The sequence below is a fragment of the Acipenser ruthenus genome, chromosome 16 (genome assembly GCF_902713425.1).
Source record: "Acipenser ruthenus chromosome 16, fAciRut3.2 maternal haplotype, whole genome shotgun sequence".
NCBI classification, from domain to species: domain Eukaryota; kingdom Metazoa; phylum Chordata; class Actinopteri; order Acipenseriformes; family Acipenseridae; genus Acipenser; species Acipenser ruthenus.
This window is the reverse complement of record NC_081204.1, coordinates 12766494-12783206: the sequence shown is the minus strand read 5'-3', so window position 1 is coordinate 12783206 and position 16713 is coordinate 12766494. Positions and strand designations below refer to the sequence as shown.

The following is a 16713-nucleotide window of genomic DNA, read 5'->3' as shown; positions in this document are numbered from 1 at the left end:
TCCCACGACTATAATTCAAAAAGCTCAAAGGCATTGAGTAACACTGAATCATACTGTACATGCACATGCTGTGTTACTACCCTGTAACTAAGCAGTGTAACCGCATAGTAACACAAATGATAAAATCCATAAACTTAAAGATGACCTCCCTTAAAAACGACTTATTAAAATGTGTAAAATCATTAACAATGCTTATCCTATGGCGGTATATTTGAGAAAAAAAAAAAATCCCTTCTAGGCTTAGAGGTAGATTTGATCAATCGAAACTCTGCCAAGATAAGCCGCAGCTGGAGTTCTGGAGCAATGTTGTTGATAAGATGTTGCTTTTGTAATGTGTTTTTCTATTCTATGTTGCCGTGCTTGGTCTGTGTATTTCCTTAACCCGCATAAGGACACGTTGTAAAACTGACTTTCCTGGTCCAACCGGACCCCAGCAATAAAGCCATAAAACTAACAAGTGGAGTAAATGAATGAATGGAAATGTGCATATGGACACTTTATTTTGCTTTTCCTTTACTTCTAGCCATCATTTGGTGTAATGTGTTGTTTATGCTATGCAAAATGGATAAGACGCCCAATGCGCACAGCTGTCTCCTAGCAAGTGAAGGCACCGCTGTATCGTGGATGCTGTAGTTTATTCTAGGAACATGTCATCCAGGCACGTGAGATATCGTTGGAAAGCCCCAAGCTTCTTCTTTCATGACTGTGTTCCTAGCTCCGTTTTTGAGTTACAGGCACTTGAACAAACCTATCAATTTGCTGCGCATCACAGCACTGGAGCACTGAATGAGGGGGTGCTAGAAAGTACACATAAAGGCATGCCTGATATCAATGGAAAGCACAAAGCCTGAGCTTTTAAATGAAAATTACTGATAAGGACGCATTCCTTATTTGGGTAGGATACATGGAGGTTGTCATGTGTTCTGTTGTAATGTCTTGTAGCGATATATCTTGCTAGCAGGGTGTGTGTGTGTCAAATGCATGAATTGTGAGTATGTATCTTAGAAAAACCAAAAGGGTGCCAACCTATACAGGAAAATAGCTGCAACAGAAAGAATGGTTGAAGAATGATGTCACCACAGGTTAGGTATTAAAAGGCTTGTTTGCAGATCCTTTGTTAGACCAGTGGGATGAAGACTGCACATTCGGTTGTCACCGAAATAAGTAATTATGCTCATTAATGTCTTTTTCGTATTGCATGTGGATTTTGCAGTTTAATAAAGCATTAGTATTACACTGGCTAATTGTTGTATTGAGCGAACCACTCTGGGTTAATATAAGACTCAGCGAGCCAGTTAACGCAATTCAAGACAAGACCTGTGAATGCGTCTATAGCAACGCGTTCTAGATACAGACTTAGCTGATGTCCTTATTCAACAGCACCGGGACGCTTTCTTCTGCCCTGATTTACTGAAAAAATGTTTATAGTTTCCCTGTAGACTAGGCCGGGCACAACCATGTGCAGCCAGGAGAGCCAAGGCAAAGCTTAATTTAAACACATTAGTGAACTCAAAGCAAGGAGACGGTGTACTGTTTAAAAAATATGATACAACAGTGAAATGTCAAGTACATTTTAAAGTTTTAAAAATAATCAATATAAAAGGAACAGAGGTTTTAAAATAGGTAATACAAAAAAAATGTAATTATGTGGATAACCATTGTGTTCTTTTTAAATGAGAACATTGCCAGAACAAAATCTCAGAGAACATCATTTTCTTTGCAATTAATTGAAGGCTAGGCCACCAACAAACAAGAGATCTCACCACATAGCACTGTATTGAAGATGCTGCCCACACTATCTGACTGGCGGGAGTCTAACAGAAGCTAATTACATCCGGTCCACAATGAAGATGACAGCTGTGCTAAAAAAAAGAAAATGTAACTCCCTGTTCTTATGAGTCTATTTAGTTTATTTAAATGCATCATTTAGAAAACTAATTTAAATGAAAGGTTGCATTGCCCTACGTATGAGGGATTCACTGTGAGTCTATCTTAATTTCCTTTCTTAAATCACTTTAGTATCCTGCCTGCTGTCTTTGAGAGCAGACCCCAGGCGCTTAGGATAATACAGTACTGACAGAACTCCACCAGTCAGATAAATATCTTTGGCAAGAAGCTGTGATTCTCATAACCCCACATTAGAACTTTTAGACAAATGTATTCATAACTTCAAACACTTGTCTGTTTTAAGAACATAAGAAAATGTAAGAATGAGAGATGGTCATTCCATCCATAAATGCTTGTCCAGCTCCAAGTATTACTTCTGTGAGCAAGTCAGCCTATTGTGAAGCAAGGTCGTTTCATTTATTCTGTATTGGAGTCCTGAAATGAGTTTTGCTGGTCTGCTACTACTGCTTTCAATCTGTATACTTTTTGCGTCACAGTAAACTACATGGAGTCATGGTAACAGGCTACTTAGAATATTAAACCAGAATACTAAACGATAATTTCGTTTTTTGGACGGCTGGTGGCTGGCCTGATAAGAACATAAGATGGTCAGCTGTTTTCAATCACGCAGCAATAGCACAGCCTGTCTTTGTAAAGTAGTCAGGAGTGAGACCAACAGATTGTGTTGATTCTTTGTAATAAGGCGTTTATCCCTGAAGTGTCTCAATTCATCTTGGAAGATAACATGACATGCTCTGGTTCACATTTGAAAAGTACGATATGATATTCGGGGATTAAAGCACTTGATGAGCGGATGAGACGAAACAGATGCAGGTTTATGATTACGAATGATAATCACAGGGTGTTTAACTCAGGAATCAGTTCTAAAATATGTCCTAGAACTTTCAAAATTGGGTCATGATCTAACCAGTGGTAGACAACTACAGCCTTTAACTCTAGCATAGTTAGTCCCAATGGGTGATTTATTGACTACCTTGTTAACATATCACGGCCTAACATATATAATACAGTCCGGGAAGAAGTCCATGTTAGTGACTTTACTATTTTATAGGAAGTTTAAATCTGCTAATGTTTATATCATTAAAACAGACCCCTGTATTTTTTGCCTCTTTTTTGCATGCAACAACTCTCTTTATATGCGTAAAATTAACAAGAAATCTGTGGGGTTTGGAACGTACGAGATACGTTTGAACTGAGCCATAGCACATATATTGCATCTAACTCAATTGTGTAATATCACCCAGGGCTGCAGTCCAATTGCATGAGTAGAATTACGTTTCAGGCAATAGGTGACACTAGTACTGCTTACTAACAGCTACCAACCATAGAGAATCTGTTTTGTTATCAATGGTTCACAAAGTAGTTTACAGTTTTGTTGTTGAATAAATTAAATATAAATTCATTACAGTACTAGTATTTTTTCTTTTAAATTGGTCAGGAATATCTTTGCAAAGTTCAATGCTCACCCTGCAAGCTTAAACAGATGAGCCAGATTACAGGGAAATGTTAAGCAAATGGATAAACCATCTGCTTCTGCTTGACAATGAGGGCAGCTCAGCTTTTACCTTTAAATGGTAAGAACTGCATTTGTTTAGACGTGATCCACTATGAATGAATGTGTATACAGTGTAAGTGCCCCAGAGCCCAGCTGTGTACAGTAATGAGCCTGTGGCCTTAAAAACTTGACTGCTAGTTTTCACTTGGTTTTGCTTCTGCTTGTGGTCAGGCAGGGGATACCTCTTCAGGTTTTTGATGTAGCAAGCATCAAAGACATAGGAGTTATTTTAAAATGTGGGTTACTTGATCTGAGTTCTCAGTAGACAAGCCTTTATATAGAGCAGAAAAGGGTGGGTGGGTTACAGTGAGTTAACAGCAGCTCTCGGAGTATTATGAGGCACTCATTATAGTTATTACAAGTCCCTTGCCCACCTACTAGACGCAACTAGACTTATTTGTGGTGTCTCAACGTCCGATCTCATTAAGTTTCACACACTGAATGTTCTATACTTGAAACAATGTTGGGATACTTATTGCAACTCTGAAATAGTATATATAGTGAGTCTCAAACCATTCCAGCATTTGAAGACACTGAAAAGAGACCTCTAGTTGAAATGTACGTCATTGAATTGAAGTTTATTTTAGTACGGCTATGTTCAGCACCAACGAGTGGTTACTAGTTATGGTTTGTGTTCTGTGGTTCAGTGCTTTCTATTGCAGTCTTTGTAAGAAAGGACAGCAAAGAGTGAGCAAGAAGACACTAATATAACTAGCAACAGAACCCTTATATACATATTTTATTGGTATTAATACGAGGGGGCTGTTGCTGTACATTTCAGTGGAGACACAGTAGTGAGGGTATGGAATTGGGTACCTAGTCATGTTGTTGAAGCAGAATTATTTGGATCCTTAAGACCCAACTTGACGTTACCAGTTAAAAAGAAGTCTCTTGTAACTTCTTTGAAATGGACGTGCCCCAAGCTCTGGAATACTGCACACCTGTGCGTATCAAACTAGCATTCAATGCAAAGGAAATCTGCAGTTGGGAATACAACCTTGAACTGCAGAACTTATATCAGCAAAACAGAGGTTTTCCAATGAATTATACTGTTAGGGAAATATATTTTGTTTTATAAATTCCTTCAACTCCCTCATACAGCTGTTTTAGAACAAGACGAGACACAGTTACATTATGGCTAACATGCACCTGAAGCAAAGCTGTCTGTTTATTAGCTTTAGTATTAGCTACTCACCATGATCATGTGTGAACGCCAGTATGGAATGTTCTATGAACTTCTGGGCCAAATCGGTGTAGCCTCCACAGTGCTCCCCTGCACCGTGTGCGATGAAGACAAGTGCCCTGAAATCAGGCCAAAGCAAGATAAGTTAGGTGCTGTAAACACTGTCTGCTGAGCACCTGGGCCATCTTCCCCTGCAGGCATTTCAATCCAGGTACTGCGGTTCAGTGGTGACAACAGGGATTGTACAGGCTGGTTCAAAATACAGTTTTCAATGGGAAATGTTTGATTATTTAACTAAATAAACATCCCTACTGTAAGACACATAGTAAAACCATATAAACAATACAAAATAACTACATTTATTAAACCATATTTTACTATAACTATTGGTAACTAATAACTAGCACACTCACGCAGCGCGTCCCAAAAATGATCTACCAATTAATGTATTTATTCAAAGTAAAACAGTATTCATAAAGTGCACAGACTTCAGTGGGAGCGCAATACTTTTACCATATAGCTGTGGTTCACGAACCTGTATTACACTGCATAAGTGCCTGTTTTGTTAAGCACAGCAGTGCAACTTTATCAGTTAAGTGTAAATAACTGCTAGTTGACGTCAATCGAAACTATCTCATTTCATGTGAAGGTAAGCCAAACCTTGGATGAGGGGCTGGCCTGTGGGCGGGCTGTGGCACCCAAGCATTCCCCCCTGTGTGTGGAGGCTGCCTGCAAAGGGATGGGGGGTGGGGGTACAGCAGCACCTCCCTGTCGTATTTCATACAAGCTTTTAACAACGCTGAACCATTGTGGGTTTGGATCACAGATTTTTGAATGCATGAACAAAAACATGAATAATCTTTTCATCCCTTAATGTCACCACCTTTAAATGTCTAAGAAGCAACCTGTGATGCCAGCTTCGTACAGCTTTTTAATTTAAATCCCCAAAAGCCTGTAGGCGTCTGTCTCTCTTCTGCTGTGCCTGTACTCACTATAAAATGTGGAAAAGGATACAAGTTCTACCAGGTATTCTTTGAATCTACAACATGGAAGGTATGGAAGTTAATTCAGCTAACAGAACTAGTACTTCATACTGTAACCTAATTTCACAGCTACTGTGTAATATGCAATGCACGGACTATGTGGCAATACCGTCCCCCTTTTTCAAAGCCACCCTCCTGAGTAGTGACTGGCTGCCTGTCACTGCCACACAGCTGGAGGGTTATCAGACTGTTCAGGTTCAGCAGATCGCTTTAATCATTCAGTGGCCAGCAGAAACTGTTTACCTAAAGCAACACTTGAATGAACAGCTTGCACCCTGGGGAAACAACTTCAATCAAGTTTATTCTCCATCTGACTCGTCAAGCACCTGTGGTTTTAGTGGCACAAAATGCAGTTTTAATTAAATGAAAGGTCAGAATTTCAGTACATCTTATCCTGTGTATACATGTGGTCCTGATCACAGGACATACAAAGTTGTTTAATAGCAGTTCCTGAGTTCAAAGAGTTAATACGTCATGTGTAGGATGTCTCTTATTGTAAAACACTGTTGGAGCAGACACCCTACAGACAACATATTCACTTACATTTGAGCACAGCAGGCAAAAATGTCACTGAAAAAAATGTTTGGTACTGATGTGAAAGTGAAATCGCACTGATGTATCTCCAATTATATATATATATATATATATATATATATATATATATATATATATATATATATATATATATATATATATATCCCTTAGGAATTTGTGCAGTAACTTGCATTGTGACATTTCTGCTCATTTAATCTATATTGAAATATTCCTGTGTATATCTGGCACTAATCACCCTAGCACTAATCACCCTTAGATCTCAGTGCTCTGCAAGCTTCAGACACTCTGAATTACTGCACTAGGCTTGTTTGTATTACACTTGGGCAATAGGTTCTGTCCCTCTGAGGGGTGGTGTCCTATGGCTCAAGCCTCACCTCATCTCTGGTTAAGGGTGGCTTTGTCAGGACAGAGGTGGACCACTAAACCAAATCACACCATACATTAACTCTACCCAAGCACCCACTACATTCATCAAGTGATTGCATGGACTATAACACTTATACATGGACTTAACAATGGTTATATTTCTGTATGGTCCAACAAAAAGCAAAATAGGACTAGGGCTCTTCATGAGCTATGAAGATTTGAGGGGACTACATTTATTTCAGCTACTAGGAACCGGTTAGATAGGTTGAATGGCCTCTTCTCGTTTCTATACTTTATGTTATTAATTTCTGTTTCACATGTACACGTGCTACAGCTTCTTTGTAGTTTTCTTCTGTTTCTCCAGTAATCACCTGTGAGAAATATTAACAGACCCTCAAAGTGGTGTTGTGTAATTGTGGCGGTTCGTACTGTTTACCACAGGCGAGATAACAAGCATGATGTTTCTTGCTTCTTAGTAGAATTATCAAAAATGAAACTGAAGAGAAGGCAATTGAGTATCTGGTATCTGGGGAGAGAAGCTAGCTCTGGATCATTATTTACAAAACCTTTTCTCTTGTGATGCTGTGCAAACAGTGGATAATAACTGTGATTTAGCGTGAGACCAGCAATCCCAAGCTAACTTAATAATCAGTGAAGAGACATGTTAGATAACTGTATTTAAATGCATTATTCAGTACTGTAAGTCATATCCCCATTGGAACCTATCAGCAGAGACTACACTTATAATTGTGCTGAGAGTGTAGATCTGGCACTCTCAGAATATCGATGACAAAGCATTAAAAATGTTTAAAACACAGTTCTATATAAACAGATGAAATTCATTAATATCAGTTTTGGGTCTCTTATTTTAGATGTAATGACTTGTAATATGCTTCCCTCACAGGACTGACACAAAGAGTGTGCAAGAAATACACTCAACTTGATTAGAGGTTACCACTGAAGACTTATAAACATACACGACAATGCAAGGAGGTGCAGCAACTCTGTAGCCTCTCATGGTTTTCATCCAGTCTCCACATAGCTCCCAGTGCACATTTGTGTAAGATCTCAATATCACCACCCGGTCTGGCACAATTTGTCAGTAGACGTTTAGGTCAGGATTGAGGTGCGCCTACTCTCGTTTACAGAGTGGTGTGGAGAAGCTCTACCCATTGTCCTTCACCATCCCCCCCAAAAAAGAGGAATAAACGAAGGTCAGTGGGTATCATTTGAGCCCAGCAAAGACCGGTGACTTTGCATAGCCAGTGAGTGTATGACTCACCCAGCACACCATGCAGCTGTGCTTGTACCAGGGGAGCCACTCAGGGACCTCTTATGTCAGCGTCTGTCAGTGAATTATTTGGCGAGCCCTTGAAAGAAGATTGAACATTATACTAATGTTATCTATTCCAGGTCATCTCCACACCCACATGTGTCAATTACGACAATGGTTATACATGTTTGTCATTGTGATGCGTGAGTTACCCAGCACCATGCCTATCTGACCCTCTTCTCCATCACAAGGGGTTTGTATCCTCAACCACAGATGGAGGAAACACCTCACCTGGATTTGGAGCTGAAAGGACAGTTTTCAGTTTGTATTTGAAAGTACTGCATTTCTTTCTTCTTCATTCCACAACTGCCTAGACATAATTCAGGATTGCAGTATAATCTTTATAATTCATTCTAATTTTAGAACGGAATGCATTTCAGGATGATTGTTACTGTATGACTGGCAATATGTCAGGGTGATCTATTCCCTTGTGACTGCGACAGACTTCCATCAGTACAATCCCTGTTTAACGACAGCGTTTGTTTCCTGTTCTGTGACAGTCTGTGCCAGCATTTGTCTGTCTCAGCTAAATTCATACTAAAAGGAGTTTTGACATTTAAAACTTAATACAAAGCATCTACTATGAAACTATGCAGCAGAAAACGTTAAGTGTAGCAGTGACATTTACTAGACACAGTTATTCTCCCTGATGACACGGCTTTTTAAAAATATAATTGGGTGTTGTGGTTTTGATTAGATTAAATACAATGACAATGACGCAACTAAAACAGGCTATTCACCCTTTGGTTACAATGCAAGCATTAAATTATGTTTCTGGTTTCAAGGTCAAAGTAACCATGTAAAACAGGAGACAGCTTAAAGAAATGACTTTGAACAGTTTAATGCTTCTCATGAAACTGCCTTGTACATCAATCTTTTTAGTGAACAAAAATGATGTCTACCCCTATCGATCAGCTTCCTGTTTCATATAGTCACAGCTGTAGAACTGAACTATAGCCTTGCACACTGCAAGTGCCAAGAAGATGGGGTCACTGCTTGTTCCATTACCAACTGTCTCCCTGATGTATAACATTGTCTCTCCGAATGTCTGTCTTTGCTTATGACATATGCTTTTTGGTTTGTTTTCACACCTAATAATATGTTGTGCTGTATCAGGATGAACAGTCAGTAATGCACACATAATTATATCGATACGGACTGCTTAAAAGAATCCTGTTTTATAGATGTGCATTATGGGATTATTTTAAAAATCAAACAAATAAGATGATGAGACTATGATGAGCACAACCTTTTCTCGATTGCTTGCTATGATCCGCTCTGATTTGTTTTCTATCAGATCTGCTCAAATGCCCCTTGGTGCTCAAAACTTTGCAGTAAGAAAGCTAAAAGTTTGAAAGACTTAGTAAATGCACTTCACATTTACTGATAAGCAATACACTTTTTTTAAGCAATAAACCAAAGCTACTACCATTCTTGGAAATGTACAGGTCAGTAAACTAACACAATGAATACAACTGTTTCCCAACTTGGAATGGGTATCTCCAGATAGAAATAGAGATTGTATTGATTTAAAAAGATCAGCCGATTCAGCTAAGACTATAAGAACCAAAGACCTATTGTCTTCTTCAGTGCACTAATTAGGAACCGTATGTTGTTTTTGCATCACCTAGGAAAGCCCCTCCGTGACAGCTAGCTATGTGTGAAAAGCACCTATCATTTTGATTAGTCTGTAAATGGCGGGTGATCTGTAATGGGGTAGAGGTGTGCCCTTATAAATGTTTCCCATAGTTAAAGTATAACAAAGTGTACAAAAGCACAGTAAAGCAATGGTAAGAATTGCAAAGCCCAGGGCGGTATGGTAATGCATATTAATAAACATGGCAAACCAGAATGAACTAGAGTACATGTATAATGAAACTGTGGGAAACTGCAAAAGTAACGTGCTGTACTCCAGCTTTTCCAATTAGGAAAGCCACACAAACTGAGGCACAATTCGAGTGGCTTGTTGTTAACACACTTAGTTGACCAATTTAGCCTTTTTATTAATGACCTTCAATGTTATCTAAACTGGGGAAGATCTTTCCTGTAGTATAAACAGAGAGTCACTACTTTACAGGAAATTAAAAATCTGTTCAATTAGAAATCACGTCATAACCAAATGTTTGATCTGGACCATAAAGCTGGACTGAAGTGGTCATTTACTCATTATAAATGAAATGGAAAACAGAAAAGAGCCTCAGTGTTTACTGATAGCTGAACAGGAAGCAGGGCCTAGTCAAACGTTATTTGTTTATGTTTTATGCAGATTAGGTGTTTTCAAATCACAATGTTCGTTTATTTTGAAATCATAAAACAATGGTCCAACACAATAATCCAAAAGCTAAGCACTTACTGCTAATGTTGACTAGATTTTGGCCTGCCTTGTAATTCTAAAACATTGTGTGACTGTAAATAATTATGAAATTGTTAGTGATGATCCTGGCATATATCAACAGTATGTACAGAATAGTATAGAATAAGAATTAGCAATTAAATGTTTAATCGCAATTTGATAAGCAGGTCTCCAGATATATGCAAAGATGAAAGGAAGTGTGACATACGGACGGATGTACAGATAGAGACACCCCCCATATATCCCCAGAATCTTATATTCTCAGTAACGTATGCTAAATAATGTTAATACACTGTTCTATTGATGATATATATATTGATATATATATATATATATGTTGCTATTGTACTACTGTCCCAAATGTGACAATGCTGAGAATATTCAAAGGGAATATAGAGACCAACACTGGAAACTTTCCTTAATCTCGTCTCCTCTTAACCGGATTAAAGGATTTAGTAAAATGCAGATCAAGCAATTAGTTGCATTTTGTTTGTAGGAATTCAGAAAATCTAATTTTAGAAATAATATCAACATACAGTAAGGGGCTAGCGTTTAACTGATTTTATGAGTTCTCTCTCGAATCGCTCTTCAAATAGATAATCTTGTTTGCATAATTAATCCGGACTGTTCCCTGGTAGGTCCAGCAATTCAACCAGCATTTTTTTAAATCAATTCCACATGCTTGTAAAAAATGCTGTTGGCAGCAAGTTCCCCAAAAGCACTAATCTTGAAATAATGTAGGCTTGGGAATGCTTCAGTCCTGATGCTATGATTGCCTGAGCTATTGAAGGTTCTGCACTAGAGCTTTAGATAGTAGATTCTATTCCACATTCCACATGGAGACCTAGTGTACTTTTTCATGGCTCCTGAAATGTCTTATTTTTAAATAATGACCTAGTTACTTTATTTAAACTTAAGTCTGACACATTTCTCATAATTTACTACATTTATTTTAGTGTTTATATAGTTCTCATCTTACCTTTCATGCATCAGGCTTGCATTAGAATCTTGGGCATGGTTACCGATGAGTTCTGGCTTGTGATTGGCTGGTCTGATATATTACATTTCTTGGAAACCTGTGTGTGCCAGGCAGTGCTATGTTATGAATACTTGTGAGACAATGTAATAGTTATTGAACTTCAAACAACACACGCTTGGATGGTCTATTTATTTTACAGAGGAAATTCCACGAATTGCAGGTCTACTGACAGCACAAACATTTACTAACTGATGCAGGGAAACAACAGCTCTGAACTCTGGGTTCTATTACTGAACCTCAATGTTACTGTAATAAAAAGCAAGCACAGGGTATAAACTAGTGGTTTTACTGGGCGACAAAAGTGATGAAATCTACACTCGTTTTCACTCTGAACACCATGGCCCTGTCCCCAGTTCACATACACTGTATACATTAACCCTTTCTAGGCTGGGGTTGCTTTTTCAGTTTGAGTACATAACCAGGTTTTTCAATATACATTAGGCAGCACTTGTTGTAAAATTTGGTTGAAAAGCCTGTGACATTATTCTGATGTGCAGCAACAAATCAGTTCAGTTGTAATGAGAACGTATACATTAACATGACAACACAGAGTTCGGTGGAGTGGCCGACAAGATTTCAGCCAGCCAGGAAATCCTGCACACAGAACTGGTCAGAAACGTGGGCAATTTCCATTCAGTGTCAAGAAATGTACAGTGGCACACGCCGGACACAAAAATGTAAGCTGCAACTACCAAATGGGGGATAAAACTAGAACAGGAATACCAAGAGAAAGCCCTTGTAATAGAGTGTGCAGGGAAGCAATCCATAAGGCAAACAGAATACAAATCCAAGGAGTGGATTGGAGTATAGTCTAATTCTGCTCATCACAGTACCAAAGGGACATTGTGGCCCTGGAGAGAGTCCAGACTAATCCCAGGTCTTAAAGGAATGAGCTATGACGATAGACTCAAAGAACTGTTACAAAAGTTAACCCTAACCAATACTTTAAGTGCAGAACAGAAACCAGGACTAGAGGAGGCAGTTGGAAATTAAGTGCAGATAGATTTAGGACAGAGGGAAGGACACACAGAGAGTGGGGAGTGTATGGAACGGGCCACCTAGTCATGTTGTTGAGGCTGAATCACTTGGCTCCTTTAAGACCCAACTTGACAAAGTTTTGAGATCAATCAGCTAGGCCACATCATTGTGTAAATACAGAGAAAATCATGAGGATTAATAGGGACTATTGGTATTGTGCTATTGCTACACTAGAATTAAATAACCATTATAAGATTAGCTGTACTGCAAACCATTTTCATACTGTAAGATAATGTTAATCACAATAGACAGGGTAGGAAGTGTTTACCTCAATGGAATATCCTTACTTTGATTAGAAGTGCATAATAATAATCGTTGCTGTCTTGAATGTCTGTCCAGTGAATGACTTCCCTGGTTATTTAAAGAGCACTGCATGACCTGCATACCATGCTGATATCAAATAAACAGCTTAATATTCAACAACACTTTTCTTTAGGGGTTTGCAAAACCAAGCACTATTAATGCATATGTTTTATTTAATACAGAAAAGTTCATTAACAATATCAGCCTAAATGTGTGATACTAATTTATAAGTAAGAATAATTAAACAAATTTATCACTTGTGACAAACGGAATCTCAGCCATTCAATTTGATTGGGCTCCAATGCTATCCTGTGTAACATCACATGGTACAGGGCCCACAGCACAGTGATTCAGTTCAGAAGCAACGCATTACTTTAATTAAAATCCAGGACTTAAAAGAAATACCAAAACCCATGAACAAATATTTGACCTTGCTCAAGTGTTTTTTTTTTTTTGTAGAGTGTTTAAGTACCAGAAATGGTGTATTGTGGTCTTTGTCATATTAACTACTGGCTAATATTTACTAAATGCTTCTATTTCACATGTTTTCTTGAATGATCTTATTTTAAGTGTAAGGTGCCAATACTTCTGTCAGCTGCTGTAATAGCTGGAGCTAGGTAGTGAAAACAGCGTACTTAAACCTCTTTCACACTGGCGCTCCTACCCCGGTCCTGATCCGGATCACAATTGCACGTAGTGTGAAACCACGTACCCAGGCCGACCCTAGCTCAGATATGGCTTGATACGCTTTCACCCAGGTCGAGCAAGACAAAATGCATGATGGGCTTTAGTAGGTGGAGAAAGGAACAACCAGCCAGCCTGTGGGAAGGTTTCACTTCCGCAAGCTGACTTAAAAACCTGTCCCGGGCCTGAAAATGTCTGCGAGTGGTGCTGATCGGAAGATAGCTATTCTCTCCTTGTGCACTGCAGTTAACCCTTAATATTAATTACATGACAAGTGAAAACTCTGCCATTGACTTTCACTGGGATTACACTTTCCAAAGTGTTATCTTGTGATAACACAGGACAATCTGGATAAACATACTGAACAATCCAGCCTGCCATGGTAAAGCGGATTCCATTGAAGTCAGTGTAGAATAGAGGAGCAGGCTTTTTAAATTCTATTCCCGGACCTGAAAAGGAAAGTCCCAAGAACAGCACATAAAAACCACTTGTATAACCAGAGGAAGGGTCACGTGTAAAAGGAGGGAACATTCGATATTTTTGTTGACATAAAAACCTTGAATTTACCCTTTCAGATTGTATCCACCAGGGAGACTGTCACTGTATCACCTTGTATTCTCAATGTACTCTTAATTAACAACAAGGAAATACAAACTCCACCTGTCACACCAAGACATTGTAAAACTCACTGGTCTTGCTGAACTACATTGTTCTACAGTTTAGTCTGCTGTGCACTGTAAAAGAATCTATTACGTTTAAAGTGCATAAAGGCAGTGTTAGCTTCTCTAAGCCTTGAAACCTAATTAACAAAATTCCACTCATTCCATACAAACAGAATACTTCTGCTGCTATTGTACTTGAAGCAATTGGAGGTTATGATGTAAGTTACATCTTACAGTATTGTATTGCTGTGTGTGTTTTTTTAATAAATTGTATTATTCAATAAACAGACTGCTCTTCTGAAATATGAACCCTAAAATGTCAAACATATTATATCTTAGTGAAAGATCGATTCCTAAGAAAGCTAATAAAAGACATTAATCAAAATCGATTCTTCCCGGCATAAAGTCTAATTTATTAATCATGCAAAGGTCTTTTTAAAACTTTAATCTAATTAGCGTCTAATCAATAAAGAAATGTATTTCACAGTTTACACTCGGGCTTACTAGCATGTGTGCAGTCTAAAAGGGTCCATTTAAATCTTCAGACATGAGGACGTTTGATCAGTCACGAATTAGACAAGAGTGTAGGTTAAAATGTACTTTTATATGAAATAAACGTTATTATATTGAATGTCGTGGAATGCTAAATCGATTTCAGGTAATTATTTCTGTAATATTTTGATGTAATTAATAGTATTTTTTTATTAACGCAATAACAACAACAAAATAATAGAATACTGACCTTGGTGGACTGTCCGGTGTCCAGTATCTACAGAACATGTACTGTCCATCCGCGTTGATCATATGCGGGATATCTTTGTATGGGACCCCCTGAGGAGTTAACCTCTCCGAACCCTCTTCTGGCATTGCGCTTGGACTTCTTAGCAAAATACCTACAACACAAGCGCGCAACACGTTATCACTATAAAATGTACGAGGCTGTTGCAATGAGGAACCAAGTTACTAACAGATTCATTGTACAGTAGTGCTCAATAATCGTAGGTTTTCAATTATACACAACAGACGTCATAGAACAGTTAGATATGCGGGTATGGCAATACTGGTTAACCACTGTCCCGTGCCCGCCTCGCTGCCCTTCAGGATCCCGGCAGTGACTGATGTAGACAGACAGGAGCACGCTCCTCCGGAACAGTTGGCAGGCGAGTTCATAGTGACACAGAGGAATAAGCGGAACACACTTACATTAAATGAAAGGCGGACAAAGTCATGCCCGAGGTGTTTTCTTTCCATTCAAAACTGTAGCTCTTTCAATATTTATAAATTAAATATTCAGCAGAGGAAACTCAATTCAAATAAGTAACGTTTTGTCAATGATGACTAGTGTGGGCTACTATTTAACTAGCTGTATCTACCATTGTAAATGTCTTGTAAAAGTAAGGCTATTTTATGACGCCTTGACATCCTTTGAGACTTCCCACCGCAATCACTGTTAACATAAAAAAATTAACTTCTATGGCATCACAGATACAAATCCTATGTGCACCTGAAAAATATAATTCCAATGAACCGTATGACAAAATATCGATCCAAGTCACCGGCCATAGAATGTATATACCGCATCAGGTCATAACCGAAAGTAAAGTGATAGTTCCTTACAGAATAACGTGTTCTGTACATCCACTTGTTTTATCGAAAGCGACAAGGGCTGACTGTGAGTGACACTAAACCTTTGGAACTGTACTTCAATATTTCACTTGTATTCATTTGTCTTATTGTGATGAGGACAAGTACTTGCCTTGTATAAATCCGCTGCAGTGGATCTCCCCCGATAAACGCTCCGTGGAAGTAGCCTATAGTTTTGTGGTAGTCAAGTTCTCTATTCAGTTGCCTCTGCTCGCGCTGTGCAATACTACTGCTACAGCAGACTCTGCCGGACTACAAGAGCAACCGACCATATCCCCGTTGCCAAAAGAGGCGTGTTTAAAAGCCGGGGGAGTTGCCAGTAGGGGAATTCTCCAATTGTGAACACACATAGCTTTACATATCGTCTCAGTACTGACTCCAGATGATTAAAAACACGTTTAATTAGAGTGGAGATAAATATAGAACGAATATAAAGTACTATTCAGGAATGCCATGCTTCCAAATTAAGTACTTCGTGGCCCCTTTAAAAATTCAAGCAACGGCCAACACTGGTGAGAGCTGGTTTAACATGCCATTGCAGTTCTTCAGAATTACATAATGGAATAAAACCTTACAGTTCCAAATGAAGTGGAAATAGACTAAGGATAGAGCTAAGGAGACAGCTCTTCACACAGTGAGTGGTGAGGATATGGAATGGGTTACCTAGTCATGTTGTTGATGCTGAATCCGTGGGATCCTGTAAGATCCGACTTGACAAAAGTTCTGAGATCAATAAGCTGCCAGGTCCCGGGCAGGCACAGTTGGGCCAAATGGCCTCCTCTCGTTCGTAACTGTCCTTACATTTATGTTTTGGATGCTTCTTGTCTATCACAGATGTTCATATAGTTGTGTTTCATTAACTGCAAGTTCTCTTCAGTGGCGGGCCCTGGTATATAATCACCAAAAGCCTTGAACAAACAGAAATGACATGTGCAGCTGCAAATACATTCATATTTACATTGAAGCAAACAGAGTCACTTTGTTTAAGGTGTTGTCCACTTTGTCAGTGTGTCTTGTAAAATATCAAAAGACACTAAAAGGTGAGGT

The 16713-nt window shown here is 38.7% G+C and overlaps 1 protein-coding gene across 1 annotated transcript in view; it reads right to left on the bottom strand.

Moving 5' to 3' along the window:
* The window catches only part of LOC117413756 (monoglyceride lipase-like), a 39824-nt gene extending 23910 nt beyond the window's left edge, over positions 1-15914 (bottom strand). The window contains exons 1-3 of the mRNA XM_058988845.1: positions 15779-15914; positions 14765-14915; positions 4659-4765 (exon numbers count right to left, since the gene is read on the bottom strand). Coding sequence (XP_058844828.1) covers positions 4659-4765; positions 14765-14889 — 232 coding nt within the window. The 5' untranslated portion in view covers positions 14890-14915; positions 15779-15914. The remainder of the gene's footprint in view (positions 1-4658; positions 4766-14764; positions 14916-15778) is intronic.
* Between the last annotated feature and the right edge of the window lie 799 nt (positions 15915-16713).